This window comes from Phyllostomus discolor, chromosome 6 (genome assembly GCF_004126475.2).
Source record: "Phyllostomus discolor isolate MPI-MPIP mPhyDis1 chromosome 6, mPhyDis1.pri.v3, whole genome shotgun sequence".
Taxonomy (NCBI): domain Eukaryota; kingdom Metazoa; phylum Chordata; class Mammalia; order Chiroptera; family Phyllostomidae; genus Phyllostomus; species Phyllostomus discolor.
In genome coordinates, this window is record NC_040908.2 from 120,242,903 (window position 1) to 120,261,921 (window position 19,019).

General features: G+C 39.1%; 1 protein-coding gene across 1 annotated transcript in view; it reads left to right on the top strand.

Moving 5' to 3' along the window:
- Positions 1-501: 501 nt before the first annotated feature.
- The window catches only part of PGM2L1 (phosphoglucomutase 2 like 1), a 49,306-nt gene continuing 30,788 nt past the window's right edge, over positions 502-19,019 (top strand). The window contains exon 1 of the mRNA XM_028517199.2: positions 502-1,223. Coding sequence (XP_028373000.1) covers positions 1,113-1,223 — 111 coding nt within the window. The 5' untranslated portion in view covers positions 502-1,112. The remainder of the gene's footprint in view (positions 1,224-19,019) is intronic.

Sequence of the window (19,019 nt, forward strand, 5' to 3'; positions counted from 1 at the left end):
AAAAGAACTGCCAGCTGAGGAGATCTGAAACCAGGTTAGAACCCTGATTCCATCACTTACGAACATCGCTTCTGAGAAAGTCGGTTCACTCTCAGAAAGGCAGTTTCCTCTTTGTGTGTAAAATGGGGATGATCACGCCCACCTACCTCACAGGAGGGTTGAAGCGACAGAGCATAACTCGTAAACTGCAAAACACTAAGTGCTAAATGCATATCAGCTGTCCCCTTACTGAATCTGTCCTTAATTTAATTTAAGCCCAGGGCCACAAGGCGCAGCGTTACTAACAGGTACAAAGAATGTCCGCAGGGAACAGTCTTGAGATAGCTCTTTTTCCTTTGAGGAAAGGGAGGGTGCGGATCTGATGGGAGTCGTAGTCCTCGCGGCCGTCACCGAAACCACGGGGAAAGAAAAGAACTACAACTCCCGTAATGCCGTGCGGGTACAGCCCTGCGCTCCCTCCTACCAAGCTCGTGCCCCACGCCGAAACTGGAAGGTGGTCTGTGCGCACGCCGGGGACCTGCAGAGCGAGCGCTGAGGTGGGGCGCTCGTGGTAGCCGATCGAGAAAAGGAGACGCGTGGGAGGGTATGGGAAGTGTAACAAACAAACACCAGTGGCAAAAGGCTGTATGAAAAATAAAAAGAGCCGTGCTCCGTTTCCTCACCACCCTTGCCGGGTTCTAACTCCTGCTACTGCTGAGAATTCGCGAGCGCGCTCCCCTCCACTTGCTCTTCACGCCCCAACCCCCGGGCCTAAATTAGCAGGGGCGGGGCCAGCGGTGCTGGGGCGGGGCCTAAGGTAGCCTGGGCGGCGGCGGCAGCGGCGGCGGCTGTGGTGGAGATCCAGGCATCTGGGACTGTTGTTCTCTCCCTGAGCGACCGCCTCAGCCTGTTCGCCCAGAGACCAGTAGCTGGTGTGTCGAGGAGCGGGCGGCTGCATCCTCCTCTCTTCTGCTTCCCAGAGCTGCTGCCGGAGCTGGCGCAAACATCCTGTGGTTGGTCTCCGATGCCCTTCACTGAGGAGGGGGCGTCGGGACCCTGGTAAGCTCACCTTAGGCCCCCGCAACTCGGCGTCTTCGTCAGCTCTCTGGCCCGCGTATCCAAATCTGTCTGCCATGGCTGAAAACGCAGACGGGGACCTAAACTCCAACCTGCTCCACGCCCCCTACCACACTGGAGACCCTCAGCTAGACACGGCCATCGGGCAGTGGCTCCGTTGGGATAAGGTGGGTACCTGGACAGCCTGGCATCCGCCCTTTCCTCCAGCACGCCCTCCCCACACACCGTCTGCTTTCTCCTGTCCCCACCCGGTGCTCGGTTGGCTATGGAGGAGATGGCTCAGGCCACCGGGAGGGAGCCGGTGGAGCCGGGCGTTGCCACCCACCTAGGCTAGGGCTGCCGCCCTGGGACCCTCCGAGCTGGGCAGGGACGTTCGTAGCCGCTTCCTTTTGCGGAGCGCGCAGTTGCAACCTCCCTTCCTTTCCTTCACCCCCTCCCTTCAAGTGCATGTCATCTCTCTCTCTCTCTCAAATAATAATAATTAATAGTCATCATTGTGGTAAGTTGTACCCGTCATAGAGCTATTTTCTGTCCACTTTCTTTTCCCTTGACTTCCTTCTCTGCAAACCTGAAAGCGGTTTTTGTCACCCTTCTCGGACATTTCTAACCGCTATCCGCTTTAGTTCTGGTCTGGTGTGTTTTCACCTAACGTCGCTAGGCAGTCGCTGGTCTTTTATCACTCCCTGGTATTGTCTAGTATCACCTTTTGCTTTTGAGAAAGGTAAGAGTTTTCTTCTCCTTTCTCTTGCTGGGAATTATTTTCTGGAAGTATCCTGTTCCAAAAATCATGTTTTTCAGGTTTCATGTGATGTCCTTGATACAGAATTTTTATGCTTTACGCATTCCTCCTCTACTCCCCCCACCCCCTCCAAGGTTTGCGGTGGTTTCATCTTGTGCAGGCATGTGAGATGGATCGTGAGAGCCAGAATTAAAATGCATCTCTCTCACTTGTAAAAGAGGCCTCTGATGGCTCCAACAAAGGATGATGATCCAAGCTTCTGCTTTGTGGGATGTGTTAAATGCATTTGTTGAAGTCGAGAAGGCAGCCTTTAAAATGGAATTAATAATACAGATTAAAGAATTAGTATGGTAGTTTGTAAAATCATGTACAAATAATTTCCTAAAAGATCAGCTTTGTGAAAAAGTTTTATTTTCACCGTGTTCAGTCATTCATGCATTCAGCAAAAAATATTTACTGAGCACTGGGTAATGTTCCAGAGCCTTCTCAGCATAGGGAATACTAGTGTTGAGGAAGATAGAAAAAGGATTCCTGCTCTCAACAAGCCTTCAATTAGCAGATAGGGAAGACCAACAAATAAGCAAAAACGAGTTAGTTAGCATTACTTGGTCATATGCATCTTGGACATTCTCATTCTTCCTCTGGAGCCTAAAGCAGTGCTTCTCAAAACTTGAAGTGCTTATAGATCACCAGAGGATCTTAAAATGCAGATTCTGATTTAGGAGGCCTGGGGTAGGGCCTGATTCTGCTTCAAAATGAGCTCCCAGGTGGTAACAATGCTGCCGGTCTGTGAACCACACTTTGAGTAGCAAGATTCTAGAGCAGCAATGTTCAACTCCTACACCCCAGGAATTTTTAAAACCTGCAGTACCTGGCCATTTAGTCAGGGGCACTGACCTGTGTTCCCTTAGATTGTCAAATTGAAAAATGGCAACAGCCAACACAATAGCTGTCCAGTGTGACTGAATCAAAATTACACCTTTTTTTTGTCAGATTGGCAACAATATAGTATATTTTTGGTGTGCTGCAAAATTTTAGTATGTCATTAGTTTATGTGTGCCGTGAGATGAAGAAATTGCAAATTGTTGCTCTAGAGTGTTGTGACTGAGATGCTAAACTGGGGAACCAACTCTCCTTGTGGGATTTGGTTACATATATATGTTTGTACTTAATCAAGGGTACAAAATCTGTGCTATCCCATTAATTAACATAAGGATATGCCTTTAAAGCCGTTTTGCCAGTATTTATAAAATGCCTGCAGTGAAAATAGTTCCTTGCTGTGGAAGGATACAAAGAAGTGACAATTCAAAATTGCTTATCTGCTTTTAGTCCCTGAGGGAGGGAGAAACCTAATAGAAATAAAAGAGCTAAGGTTTAGCATACAGTAAAATGATATACACTACAAACTGACTATATAAATGTCTTCAGCAGGGAAAACTAAGTTACAAATGCATGTTATCCCTATGTTTAATATAGTTATTTGTTTTTGTTTAAAGTTATCTGCTTTCATTGGTATTGAATGAAATGGTCAGTAAATGAATGTTGTTGGCACTTAATGTCTCCCTAAAGTGAAAGGAAGATCTATGAAATTCAAAGACGCTTGTAGAATTACAACACAATTTAATTTATTGGTAACTATTATGTATGTCAAAGCTTTTGGCATTGCAATAGGAGTTTGTTTTTCATTGCCATGGATGAGATCTTTTGTTCTCCTTTGGTTTGGACTATACTTTTCTTAATGAATCCCTTGATTGATTTTTTAAAATTGATTGTCTATGCTATGCCTAGATATTGGAATATACTAAAATATAAAGAGACAATAAAATACATATAACCATAAAAAGATAATGCTAGTGTAGTTTCAGTGGCAATTAAATGGTTTATAGCCCGTTCTTTTAGGAGTTGAAAAGTGAGAGTGACCTATGGACTGGGATGGTCAAGGAGATGTATTCCATCTTCTTTCTAAGAAGATGGAATACATACAAACAGGATGAGGAGGGCCTTCATTAAAAGTGGAAGAGAAAATCTTAATTTATATTTAAAGTGTCCTCTATCTTTAAGACACTGACTGAGAACTGTGGGAAGTACAAGGATGAAATAGATGTGGAGCATATCTTTAAAGAACGTAGAAGGGAAGATCAAACAAAAACTCATAAATAAAGTGCATGGAGCAAGTAATAAGTGTCCTTAACAGGAACAAATTTAAATAATTTTAATAATTATTTCATAAAAATAATAAAGATTAATTACTCTCTCAGTGGGCAAAAATACTTTTAATTGGTAAATACAGGTGTATCTACTGTAGACTGATAGTGTAGGTAAGCTAGGCTGTATCCCTGGGCACTGAAATGTAGAATGCAAAAACAAAATAATAGGTCGGACTTATAGATCACATTATGCGTTGGCAGCATGTGTAGTCTTTCAGCACAAAGAAACTGAGTTTAATACCTGATTATTACCTAGTTACTGAAAGAAGGAACCTACCAAATGCCACGGATTCTAATGACTCTAAGTGAGGCACATAGTAAGTTATAAATTGATTAGAAGGCAAATTGCTACTTTCCTAAGTCACCAAAATTGTTAGTTTAGTGTTGATGGGGTAGTGTACTTTGAAAAGTCTTCATGAAAAGGGCATTTTTTTTTTTCTGGTAAACTTTCAGAATTAATTAAAATTTAGACTTGTTAACATGGAAAGGAAGACTATTCCAAGCAGAGATTGAAACTTAATGGGTGTTCTTAGACATTTGTTTCTGCTGTAGCTTAGGGTCCGTAGAGGGAACTTGTTGGAAAGGCAGGTGGAAATGAGGTCCTAGAAAGCCTTTGTTTTACTGTTGACCCTTGAACAACACAGGTTTCAACTCTATGGGTCCACTTATATGCAGATTTTTAAAAATAAATATGTATAATACTGTAAATGTATTTTTCTTCCTTATGATTTTCTTAATATTTTCCTTTTTCTAGCTTACTTTATTATAAGAATACATTATATAATGTTATAAATAAAATATGTGTTAATTGACCATGTTATGGGTAAGGTCAACAGTAGGCTATTTGTAGTTAAGTTTTGGGGAGTCAGTGGTGGATTTTCTACTGCAGGAAGTTTAGGGTGGGCTGGTGCCACTAATGCCTGTATGTTCTACAGTCAGCTGTGATATGTCTTCAGTGGTCTTGAATAAATAAAGGTGTGTGTAAGTGTTAAAAAGAAAATAGTGCAACACAGGGTGTTCACTGGGCAGTATGGAGTATCCCACGTAGTTTCAGTGGGGGCATTCTATTGGTAAATTAACCATAGTCCAGGATCTGACCCTTGGTTCCTCTGCCTTCAGAATAATTTGTTATTCTGTCTTGTTTTAGGATAGAATAATCCTACTCAAGGTCACAGAAACAGGTATCTGAATTCATCACTTTCTATTTCATTAATTTATGGTACAAATGTAATATAAGTGGATTTGTCTCTAGTCAGGGCATTTTCTGGGTGCACCATAAGGGGAGTCAAAGGATCAGAAAATTTTTAATGACTATGAAATCAAATCATAGGGTGTCAGTCACATGGCATAAATGTTTAACAACATCAGTCTGTAATAAGTAAATGAGTGCATTCATCTCTATGATAGAACTATCCTACAACTGGATCCCAGCGAGTGCATGGATCAGGGGGCACCTCCTCCAGGCCGCACACAGACGACTCTTCTGTAGTGCTGTCTCCCTTCTATGCTCTAGGGCTGCCCAAGGCTTTCATTTCCTTCCTAGTTCTTTCCTTTCTTTCTGTGCTTTCTCGCAAATTACAAACGCGTCTTGCTTGCCTAGAAGTCAGGTTCTCTTTAACATGACAACTATCTCTTCTTTCTGATCCACTGTATATTTTAGCTTTTGAAAGCAAAGTTACATCCAAGATTAAGCATTGACCAAGTTTTGGTGGAAGCGACATGCGTATAGGGCGGAGCTGCTCAGCCAGCTGTAGCAGCAGCAGCTCTATATTGACCACAAAGTGGAGGCAGAAATTGATGATGACATTTTGAAAAATGGTGAGTAGAGAACTCTGGTGTCGATGTAGGTATGTTGAGAAAGAGTAGAATGTAAAGTTAAAGATAGATTAGGTTAGATTAGGGTTATGAGATGCATGGAAATAGAAATAAAAGACTTCAGTCTAAGCGAGTGACTTGCAGACATCTAGCAATGAAATTTTTTCAAGCAAAATATAGTCCAGATAAAAAAGTGGTGAATGAATTCACTCTTAAATCATCTTCATGTGATGGAAAATACACAAGGAAACACCTCTACAGAGGTGGTCTAGTCCAATTTCACTGTGTAGAAACACAAAGAAATTGTGGAAATTATCCATCTGTGGTAGAGCCAGGACCAGAACTTGGATCTGCCACCTAGTTCAATCCAATTTTTACAGTAATATTTTATATTATATTGTTTTATTCACATTTTTATACTACTTTACTTAATTTGGCATTTAATCAATGAAGAGTACAGAATACATATTGCTGTATCAATCTTGGGAAATATTAATACTTACTACTTGAATTTATTAGTGTAGTGTTTAAAGCTTTGTAAAATGATCTAAATCTCATTTGATAGTCACAACATACCTTGCATGGTAGGCAGGCTAGGTAGTTGTTATCCCCATTTTTACAAGTAAAGAAATTTAATTCCAGAAGGGGAAAAATGACTCACTAAAGGACATAGGGCTTTCACATAGCAGAGTTGGGACTGGAACCCAGGTCATCTGACCTTCACTGCAATTTTCTTATCACTGTACTAGATTCTATAACCTGAATACTTAGTAATTGTGAGTGACACCATACACCATGTTTCAAGGACTTCATTAAAACTACTTTATTGGCATTTTTAAAAGCTGGAATAGGATGTAAGATTCAGGATAAATTATTATGAAATTTTTTCAAAGAGCTAAATTTGCTGCCCAACAACGGTTGCTTTGATCTCCTTGGCAACAACACACTCCTTCTGTCCAAGAAATTTAGTTCATACGGATGGGAGTTTGGATTTATTTCCCTTTTTAAACATAAAATTTTTTATTTCCAGATTTTTACATTTCCAAATTTTTACATTTTTCCTTATTTTCTACCATGCTCTTTTTACTTATTTCAAAGAAATGCATGCTTATGATAAGAGATAGTACAAAAGGGATGATAATGGAAAGTAATGTTTCTAACTGCCTCTTTTTGTCTACAATTGCTCCTTAAAGCCACTTTTAATCCCCTTTGTTTTTCTCATGATTACCATTAAAAGACTAAATAATATGCTGGTACCACTGTTCCGTGATACATTTTAGATATTATCTGTCAAATACATGCTATGAAAAATGGGAGCTCACTCACACCATTTTTTACCCCTCCTAAATTTCATTGTACTATTAGTTTTCATTATTCTTTTGAGAATTTACATAATGTAGTTAGTGCTGACAAAGTCTGCAAGACAATAACCCTCACTCACAACACAGAGCTCCCAACTGGCCATCTGCTTAAGAGGAGGCGTGCAGAAAACCTGGCTTTATATACAAAAACAAAAAATCCATACCAGCTCTCCAGAAACATCTGTGGACATCAGTGACTAACCAAGGATCGTTCTATAAAGAAAACAAACATTATTTGCTTGTTTTGTTCTTTACCTGCTTTACATGTCTGTTCTGTTTGTTTAAGAAATATTTCCCCCCAAATAAAGAGTTGATTAGTAATTTAGTGCCAATTTTACCAAAGGAGTGTTTTTGCCATTAAATTACTCTCTGCATTATTGCTTATTAGTACTGGGGCTGCTGCCCTCTGGTGTCTGGAGTTAATGGAGAAAATGATTAATGCTGGTGGAAAGAATAGACATAGTGTATCCAGTCCTGCTTGGGATCTTTTACACCAAGTAATTTAGTGAATACCAAGCAAAACTGTGACATGGTCATTCAATGCCCGAAAGAGTATGAAAATTACAGTAAGTGAAAAATACTGTACTTCTTACATGCAAAGGCATTTTCACTTTCAGCTAACCAGAACCTTGTTAGAAAATCTCTTCAACAAATTCAGTGTAAGTAGTTATTGTGTAGTTTCTGCTTCAGAATTTTCTAAAATTTCCTTCTGAAATGTTTCATTATTTATGCAAATAAAGATTAGGGAAAACCTAAGTGCCCATTAATAGGGCGAAGGGTAAATAAACTGGAACATAATGCAGTGGTTGAAGAGAGTGGCATAGATCTACATGTATTGAAAGGGTCTCCAAGTCAGTGAAATAAGCAAGTTATAGAGCATCATGTATAATTTAATACAGTATATTCAAAATAAAAAGAGACAAAGCAACACTCTATTTCCCTAAGTACGTAGATGCAGGGCAAGTTCTGGGCGGATGCATCATAAACGGTACTGGCTCCTCAGAAGCAGGGGTCTCGGAATGAGGATAACAGTCAAAGTTGTCTGTAGTCTTATCTATATTATAAGTGCTTATGTTATACAAGGAAAGTATATCAGTGTAGTTTGTACTTCATAATTAAAAAAATTAAAATATAAACTAAGAACAATTACATGGTCAACTGTTTGAACACTGGTTCTTATGAGCGATAGGAGTTCAAAGTCAGGAAGAGCCTGTGTAAAAGTAGAATTTGAGCTGGGCCTCGATGGATAAGTAGGGTAGGAACAGATGATGGGTATGGAGGCAGAGCACATTGCTTTCCATTATAATCCCTTTTGTATTATTTCTTATCCTAACTTTTCTCTCTAAAGGTGGGAGAAATTTAAAAAAGGAAAACGAAACTGATGAGGGAAATGAAACTGAACAGGAGCATGTAAGAACAATGAAGGGATTTTTAAAAAAAAACTAAATAGCATATGTTTTTGTACTGCTGTGGTGGGTAGGAATAGATGAAGGAAAACTAGTGTTTTTTGAGTGATCATATGCCATACATGGTACTAGAACCTTCTATGTAAAAAGTCTCTTTTAATCCTCTCAAGGATTGTTTGAGGTAGTTATTTCCATTTTTCTTCTTTTTTTAAATATATTTTATTGATTATGCTATTACAGTTGTCCCATTTTCCCCCCTTCACTCCCCTCCACCCTGCACACCCTCTCCCACCCACATTCCCCCCATTTAGTTCGTGTCCATGTGTCATACTCATAAGTTCTTTGGCTTCTACATTTCCTATACTACCCTTGTCCTCCCCCTGTCTATTTTGTACCTACCATTTATGCTTCCTATTCCCTGTACCTTTTCCCCCATCCACTCCCCTCCCTCTCCCTGCTGACAACCCTCTATATGATCTCCATTTCTGTGGTTCTGTTCCTGTTCTAGTTGTTTGCTTAGTTTGTTTTTGTTTTAGGTGTGGTTATTAATAACTGTGAGTTTGTTGTCATTTTACTGTTCATATTTTTCATCTTCTTTTTCTTAGATAAGTCCCTTTAACGTTTCATATAATAAGGGCTTGGTGATGATGAACTCTTTTAACTTGACCTTATCTGGGAAGCACTTTATCTGCCCTTCCATTCTAAATGATAGCTTTGCTGGATAGAGCAATCTGGGATGTAGGTCCTTGCCTTTCATGACTTGGAATACTTCTTTTCAGCCCCTTCATGCCTGCAGGTTTTCTTTGGAGAAATCAGCTGATAGTCTAATGGGAACTCCTTTGTAGGTAACTTTCTCCTTTTCTCTTGCTGCTTTTAAGATTCTCTTCTTATCTTTCATCTTGGGTAATGCAATTATGATGTGCTTGGTGTGTTCCTATTTGGGTCCAACTTCTTTGGGACTCTCTGAGCTTCCTGGACTTCCTGGAAGTCTATTTCCTTAGCCACAATGGAGAAGTTCTCCTTTATTTTTTTTTTAAATAACGTTTCCACTAGTTGCTCTTCCTCTTCTCCTTCTGGTACCCCTATAATTCAGATGTTGGAACTTTTAAAGATGTCCTAGAGGTTCCTAAGCCTCTCCTCATTTTTTTGAATTTTTGTTTCTTCATTCTTTTCTGATTAGATGTTTCTTTCTTCCTTCTGGTCCACTCTTTTGATTTGAGTCCCAGTTTCTTTCCCATCACTATCAGTTCCCTGTATATTTTCCTTTATTTCACTTAGCATAACCTTCATTTTTTCATCTAATTTCCAACCAAATTCAACCAATTCTGTGAGCATCCTGATTACCAATGTTTTGAACTGTGCACCTGATAGGTTGGCAATCTCTTCATGACTTAGTTGTTTCTGGGCTTATTTTTTCTGGAGCTTTGATCTGTTCTTTCATTTGGGCCATTTTTTTGTCTCGATGCACCTGTTATGTAGTGAGGGGTGGAACCTTAGGTGTTCACCAAGGAAGGGCAACCCAGTTGCTGGGTTGTGATGCTGTATGTGGGGGAGGGGTCCGAGAGGGAACAATGCCGCTTGCTTCACTCTCTGCCGGATTTCAATCACTTCCCTTGCTTCCCACAAGCAAATTGGACCCTTCTGGTGCTGATTCTTGGGTAGGTGGGTTTGCATACTCCTGGGACCCTGTGGGTCTCTTCCCCATACGACTGGGACCCTGGGTTGCGTGGTCTATCTCGCTCCTCAGTTTCGCTGGTTTATCCCACCAGCCACCTTCTGCGCCACACCCCTCCACAATCCGCTGCCTGGCTGGGTCCACCAGAAGCCCTGCGGGGAGCCCTCTGCATCCTGGCTCCCCTACCCTGCCCCTCCTGCCAGTGTGGATGAATGTGTCTACTTTAACTCTTGGTTGTCGGACTTCCATACAGTTCAATTTTCTGTCAGTACTGATTGTTTTTTGTATTTAAATTGTTGTTGTCCTTATTTTGGTTGTGCGAGGAGGCACAATGTGTCCACCTACACCTCCATCTTGGTGGGAAGTCCCTATTCCCATTTTTTTAACCTATACACAAACTCAGGCTTAGAGAAGAGAGTATTTGAATCAATCCAAAAAAGGTTTTGAACTTCTCTGCCTTTTGGGCACCTAGTCCTACCTGTCCTAACCTTTACATTTGATATTACTGGAATTGATTCTGTTGTTGGTTCTTGGATGCTTAATCTGGCTGCAGTATGTATTGTAGGACCGGAGTTGTGGAAGCTAGCCTGGAGACTCTTCTAGAAACACGGATTCAAAGTTTTACATTAGGGTGCTTATAGAGCCTTCTAAGAAAATTAAGGGAGAAGTAAGGAGACATTAATAAATTGATTTCTTTCTTCTTTTAAAAATAGAGAATGATAAACAGTTCCCATTTTGTTAGGTCATAAAGTTTTGCCAAATTTGAATCAGATCTCCTTTTTAAAGAAATAAACAGATTGCAGATGCCATTTCATTTCTCGTATTCACTTCCCTGATCCCCTTTCCCTTCCTCCTTTCCCCAAAGTAACCAGGGCATATCCAGAGTTTTGTCTAAATTTTCTGTTTGGTTAAAGAGTCATTTTGTTTTTCACTTAATCATATCAATATAACCTTGGAAGTTAAACAGCTCCTTTAAAAAAGAAAATCACATAGTCAAAACTATTACAATGCCTGAAAACACTCAAAATTGAAATATTTATATTTCTTATAATATAGAAATACTTACCATATAACTTCTTTTTTAATCTTCACCCAAGGATGTGTCTATTGATTTTAGAGAGAGAGGAAGGGAGACAGAGGGAGAGAGAGAGGGAAACATCAATGTGAGAGAGAACACCGATCAGTTACCTCCTGTATGCTCCCCGACTGGGGATTGAACCTGCAACCTAGGTATGTGCCCTGATTGGGAATGGAACCTGCAGCCTTTTGGCATATGGCACAATGCTCCAACTATTGAGCCACCTGGCCAGGGCCCTATTCTATAACTTTTGAAAATGTAGGTACTATTAACTTATGTCTAAATAGTACACTGTATGATTTTTCAGAACCGATACTTCCTTAGGAGAATCAAAGTCAACAATACAATAACATATTAAATACAGCCTAAGACATTCTCTACATAGAATGTCCTAATTTATAAAAAAATATTAAGTTCCATTTGTGCCCTGGCTGGCATAGCTCAGTGGATTGAGCGCGGGCTGGGAACCAAAGTGTCCCAGGTTCGATTCCCAGCCAGGGTACATTCCTGGGTTGCAGGCCATAACCCCCAGCAACCGCACATTGATGTCTCTCTCTCTCTCCCTCTGTCTCTCTGTCTCTCTCTCTCTCTCTTCCCTCCCTAAAAAAATAAAATAAATAAATTAAATCTAAAAAAACACACAAAAAAAAACCCTCTAAAAAAAAAAGTTCCATTTGTGGTTTCTGTAAAATTAGATTCATACTTAGATAAAAATAAATGACTTGAATATCTTCTCCCCCAAATATCAAGGAACTTATATATCATTATAAAGAAAAACTTAACAGTAAGAGAGTTGATATTATACTACAGTGTATTTACTTTTGTAATTTGCATGTTCTTGGGGGAGAAAACCCTCTGCTTTATAAAGCCACTGAAAACTCAAGCATCCTTTAAATATTGAGTGTTTGATTTTTTGTGTGTGTTTTTGCAGGTAGTTAATTTGGTTGAACTCGAACTGCAAACCATTTCTTGAGAGGCTGCTTAAATCTCAATTTATTCTTTTATCCTTAGCTGGTGTTTATCCCCCACATACAGGAGCCAGATAGAGCTTTGGCCAGAGCTGATGTGCAGAATGTGAGGCCCTCCCACTCCAACTCTCTCCTTTTTGGACACGCACACCCCTGTGCTCTGGTTCTTTGGGCCCAAGGACCAGGAAATTTTCATTGGTGTTTTAGCCGCTGTGCATGGCTCTGATTAATATTACCTGCCCTTGCATTAAAAGCCATAAAAATAGGAAACTCACCTTGTAGTGGTTGCTTTCCCCAAGTGTCACCTCCCTTTTAGAATTGTTTGCATTTGTCTACTCTCCAGTATTTTTGGGTCTTTATGGTTTTGGTTTTGATCTTTTGTGTTTGTATTTTTGTCTAGAGTTTATAGCTGTTACCTGTGAGAAGGTCACATATTGTTGGAGTTTACTTGGCCATACAGGAAACAGATGGTTTAAAATTACTTCTTGTTTTGTTTGTTGGTATAGAGAAATGCAGTTGACCTTTGTAGATTGACTTTGTACCCAGTGACACAACTATGTTGTAACGTTCGTTGTAAAAATTATTTACTCCTTTGGATTTTTTAGTGTGCTCAGTCATTTCATCTGCAAATATGTTATGTTTCTTCTTTCTCAGTTCTTGGTACTTTTTGTCTCTTTTTCTTGCTTTACAGCTTTAGCTAGGAGTGTAGGTTCTTCTTTTCTTCTAATTGCTAATTTTCTTCTAATTGACTAGAAGTCCTGTGTGCTAAAAGTTAAATGTATATACAGTTGACCCTTGAACAATACAGATTTGAACTGCACTGTCCACTTACATGCAGGTCTTTTTCAGTAAATACAGTTGGCCCTTTATACCTTCTGGTTTTTTTATCCTCAGTTTGGGATCCGTGAATGCGGAGGGCCACCCAAATTGATCTGCGCCATTTTCATATATGAGGGACTTGAGCATCCACAGATTTTGGTATCTGCAGGGGTCCTGGAACCAACTCCCCACTGATGTAGTTTTGATGAGTCAAAAAGTTGTATGCCAATTTTCAATAGCATGGGGTTGGGCACCCCAGACACCTGCATTGTTCAAGGGTCAATTGTGTATGTTTACATATATGTATCTTAGGTTGAGCTCCCTAAAAGCAGAGATGAGGATTCTTGGGCAAATGATTTCTAAAACCACTGCTCTCAGGGGGAACCTGTGAGGGAACAAGGGAATCAGGATAGGGAAGGGAAAGAACTAAGCACTGATGTAGTTTGGGGTGCAGTTTAATCTCAACTTGATGTGTTGGCCCCCTGGAGTGTTGATTGCACAGCCTTGCACTAAACAGTCATTGGCTGCTGGCCCTGGGAGAAGGTGTGTATAACCTTCGTGTACTCTGTACAAGCTGGCTCTGATTGCCCCCGGGGCAGTTCTGCCGGAAGGTTGCCCCTGTGTGAGCTCATAGCATTAGTGCCTGTACCAGCCGGAAGTGAGAAGAGCCAACTGGTTAAAAGGATGTCTGGGGAGATCTTAGCACACATACACTGAATTCATATATAGTCCTTGTTTGTAATAAATGTTTAACTTTATCAGGCACTTTGAATGTGTTGAGATTGTTATATGATTTTTCTTCTTTAACCTGTCAATGTTGTGGATAACCGTGATTCATTTTAGAATCTTATGCCAATCTTGTATATTAGTATAAAATCCAATCCAATGTTGTCATGATATATTATTCTTTTATATATGGCTGGATTTGGTTTGATACATTTATTTTTTACTTATGTATAGTGGTATACAATCTTATATTGGTTGTATTAGTTGTAGGTATATTATTCAACGTTTTTATACCTTACAGTGTGATCATCTCACTAATTCCAGTAGTCATCTGTCACTGTGTAATCTTCTTACATTATTAACTAAATTCCTCTTCCCCTTTTACCCAGCTCCCCTCCCACAAACCCTCTCTGATAACCATCCCTTTTGTCTCTGTTTCTATGAGTCTGTTTTTGTTTTGTTTATTTTGATTTGATTTTAGATTCCACATATAAGTAAAACCCTACAGTATTTGTCTTTCTCTGCCCATTTATTTCATTTAGCGTAACACCCTCTAGATTCCTCCATGTTTCACAAATGGCAAGACTTCATTCTTTTTTATTGCTGTGTAATATTCCTTTGTGTGCATGTACCACATCTTTATTTATCCATTGACGAACACCTAGTTTGCTTCCATATCTTGTCTATTATAAATTATGCTGCAGTGAATATAGGGATGCATATCTTTTCAAATTAGTCTCCTAGTTTTCTCTGGATGAATACACAGGGGTAGAATTGCTTTCATGTAAAACCTGGAACCATAAAACTCAAGAAAACAAACATAGGAAGTAAACTGTCTGACATCAGTCTGAGTAATATCTTTGTGGACACATCTCCTTGAGTAAGGGAAACAAAAGAAAAAAAATAAACAAATGGGAACTATGTCAAACTAAAAAGCTTTTTTTACAGTGAAGGAATCCTTCAACAAAACAAAAAGGCAGCCTACTGACTGGGAGAATATATTTGCAAATGGTATATCCAGTAAGAGATCGGTATCCAAAATACAGGGTCCGGCAGAAGGAAGGCTTGCTTGAGTGTGGTTGGTAGGGTACGTGAATGCCTTGCAAGAGACTCACAGCAATTTGAACATTTCGCCTAAAATGTCATATGGTGTGCTTGAGTGTGATATTGTTATATTCAGAATTACATGCTTATGATTTTGTAATAAAAGGGGCATTATTTGTGTTATACCCTGTAATATAAGAAATTCATACAACTCAATAACAAAAAATAATCTGATCAAAAAATGGGCAGAGGACATGAAAGGACATTTTTCTAGAGAAGACATACAGATGGCCAACAGACATATGAAAAGATAATATTTTATTTAAGATTTTTACACCTGTGTTCATCAGTGAGCTTTGATTATGATTTTTCTTTCTAATTATATCTCTGGTGATTTTATCAGGGTTAAGCTAGACAAATAAAAAGAGTTGATGAGTGTACCTCTTTTTTATCCTCTTAGGAAAGAATTCTTGTAAGATTTGATTTATGTTTTTTCTTAAATATAAATAATAGTATACTATCAAATCTTGTAAGATTTGATTTATGTTTTTTCTTAAATATAAATAATAGTATACTATCCTTGCCAGACTTATGGGGATTTATCTTCCTGGCTCTGGGACCTGGGTGAGGTGGTCTGGATTAGGGCTGGAATCCCTCGTCCCAAGGTATCCCTCCTTTTTTTTATCCACCACATGTGGACGTGAGACCACCTATTCCCATCTCCACACCTCCCTGTGCCATTTTGTGTCTCCATGCCTCTCCACGACTCTGCCCCTCCTACCTGTCTAGGTGAATGTGGCTTCTTTAAATCCTTGGTTATCAGATGTCTGTCCACACAGCTCGATTTTGTGTACTTCTGGGTGATATTTGTTTTGTAGCGTGGCTGTATTTTTTGCTATATCGTGTGCAGAGGCGAGGTGTGTTTACCTACAACTCCATTGACCAGAATTGAACTTTTTTTTTTGTAATTAGGCTTTTCCTACCTTCAAGTAATGAATGAGTTGTAAATAAGAGAGCACACTTAGACAGCAAACAATAATCTGTATTTGATAGAGCTCCAGTGTATATAGATGCAGCTATTATTAATAAGCTTTCTGTGGTTGGGGAAAAAAGCAATTTTTGAGGTAAAAACTGTTCATGTAGACAAAAAGTAGACATTTTTCTCAGCCATCCTGGATACCTAACTATTTTTTAGCATAAAAAAGTAGTTAAGCATACTTAAAATTTCCAAACAGTACCAAGGCTGTACAAGAAGAGTAAGTCATTTTACTCCCTCAGACCTCACCCCTGATGTCCCTATCAAAGGTAAACCACTATTTTTAGTCTCTTATATTTGCAAGGGATATTTCTGGAATGATATATAAATATACACATACCTCTTATTTTAAAAATCAAAACACTTTACCTAGTGTTCTGCTTACCTTTTCATTTGTATATTTGAATTCTATGTGGAAATAGTATTTAAAAACCATTTCTTATAAATATTTAGACTTCATATATTATTAACTATTAGTTTATAAAAATCACTTGTTTGGAGATTTTAATAGAATTCAAATGTAATTTCATCATCTGAATGGAAAATACATGATAATCATGGCTACATCAATAGCCATTTAGTTATATTTTTAAATGTTTGTAACATAAACTCCTAATTTAATGTGTAATTATGAAACAATGGAGAAATCTGAGTTTAAAATAGATTGCAAATGCCTGTCACCACAATTGCTTTTTTCTTTTTACCATAAAAATTTTACTTATAGTTAATGCACCATGAGTCTTTTTCCATATTTATTTTCTCTAATTTACAGACTTTTTATTTTTTTATTTTTAAATATTTTTTATTGATTATGCTATTACAATTTTCCCAATTTTTCCCCTCCCCCCCACCCTGCCCCCCTCCACCTTCCAGCCTTCCTCCCCACCTTAGTTCATGTCCATGGGTTGTACATATAAGTTCTTTGAGTCCCCTGTTTCCTATACCATTTTTTATCTCTCCCCATCTATTTTATGCCTACTAATTATGCTTCTTCTTCCCCGTACCTTTTCCCCTCTATTCTCCTCTTCCCACTTCCGACTGATTTCCCTCTATGTGATATCCATTTCTCTGGTTCTGTTCCTGTTCTGGTTGCTTAGTTTTTGTTTCCATTGTTTTTCTTTTCTTTTAGGTTCATTTGTTGATAGTTGTGAGTTTGTTGTCATTTTATTGTTCATATTTTTGGTCTTCTTAGATAAGTTCCTTTAACATTTCATATAATAAGGGCTTTCTCCTTTAACTTGACCTTACCTGGGAAGTACTTTATCTGTCCTTCCATTCTAAATGAAAGCTTTGCTGGATAGAGTAATCTTGGATGTAGGTCCTTGCCTTTCATGACTTGGAATACTTCTTCCCAGCCCCTTCTTGCCTGTAAGGTTTCTTTGGAGAAATCAGCTGATAGCCTTATGGGAACTCCTTTGTAGGTAACTGTCTTCTTACTTATTGCTGCTTTTAGGATTTTCTCTTTGTCTTTAATCTTGGGTAACTTAATGATGATGTGCCTTGGTGTGTTCCTCTTTGGGTCCAACTTCTTTGGAGCTCTCTGGGCTTCCTGGACTTCCTGGAAGTCTATTTCCTTTGCCAGATCGGAGAAGTTTTCCTTCATTATTTGTTCAAATAAGTTTTCAATTTCTTGCTGCTGTTCTTCTCCTTCTGGTACCCCTATAATTTGGATATTGGAATGTTTCAGGTTGTCCCAGAGAATCCTCAGGCTCTCTTCATTTTTTTGGATTTTCATTTCTTCATTCTGATCCAGTTGGATGTTTATTTCTTCCTTTTGTTCCAAATCATTGCTTTGAGTCTTGGTTTCCTTCTTGTCACTGTTGGTTCCCTGAATATTTTGCTTTGTTTCATTTTGGGTATCTTTCATTTGTTCTTTCATTTTTTGACCAAGCTCAATCAGTTCTGTGAGTGTTTTGATTACCAGGGCTTTAAATTCTCCATCAGATATGTTGGCAATCTCCTCATCGCTTTCCTCCCATGCAGTTCTCTTTCTGAGGTTTTGCTGTGTTCTTTCATCTGGGCCATATTTCTTTGTCTTGGCACAGCTGATAGGTTGTAAGGGGGTGAGGCCTTAGGTATTCACCTGGGCAGGGCAACCCTCTTTGCTGCCCTGTCTGTGTGGGAGGGGCCAGAGAGGGAACAATGTGATCGCCCACTGGTCTCTAGCGCACTTTCCAACAGACTCTGTCAGACTGGAAGTTTCTCTCACCGAGGCAACCCAGCCTTAGCTCACAGTCAGCTCTGAGTCTTAGTTTTCTTCCCCTTAAGTCAATCGCTCCTGCACAACTCTGTGGAGTTAGGCAGTCAGCCCTACCCGCCAGCCGCCTTGCACGGTTTTTCTGAGTTGGCCCCGGTGATCCGCCTTACCAGTGTCGTTTTCATTGTTGATTTTTTCTTTAATTCCTTGGTTGTCAGAGTTCCATGCAGTTTGATTTTCTGGCGATTTTGGTTGTTTATTGATTTTAGATTGGCTTTTATCCTTCTTTTAGATGTGCTAGGAAGGGAAGGGTTTCTACCTATGCCTCCATCTTGGCTGGAACTAATTTTTTACAGACTTTTTAGAACCAGGAGTTCAGTTATTACTTACTAGTTGTAATGTTTATAACAAAGAATGGAATTTTTAGACCCTACTCTAGTAACTATGCAGTTAAACATAGGAAGTATACTCAGAAACCCAATGGCATTCATGTCTGGTGGATCATTTTTATATTTTTATAGTGTAATAAAAGGAATATTGTTTTGCTCTGTAGCTGGAGTTATTTTTTATTAGAAGCAGTATTAAACTACTCTAAAAAAACTATTTTGTTTGTAGTGGGATGATACAGGCTTTAGAGTCAGACCAGCCTGGATTCAAATCCTGCCTAGACGTCCAATATTAGCTCAGTGTTACTGGGCTCCCTCTCTAAATCTTAATTTTTTCATCAATGTGATAGTAGTAATACTACCAGTAAAATGCTGCAATGAATAGTCTTATATGAATAAATCTTTTTGTTCAGTTGAAGATATTGCTGAGGACAGAGATATCTGTGGACCAAAAGTCATGTGCATTTTAGCTCTAAAAACACTATCCCAATTTCAGTGCTACTAAC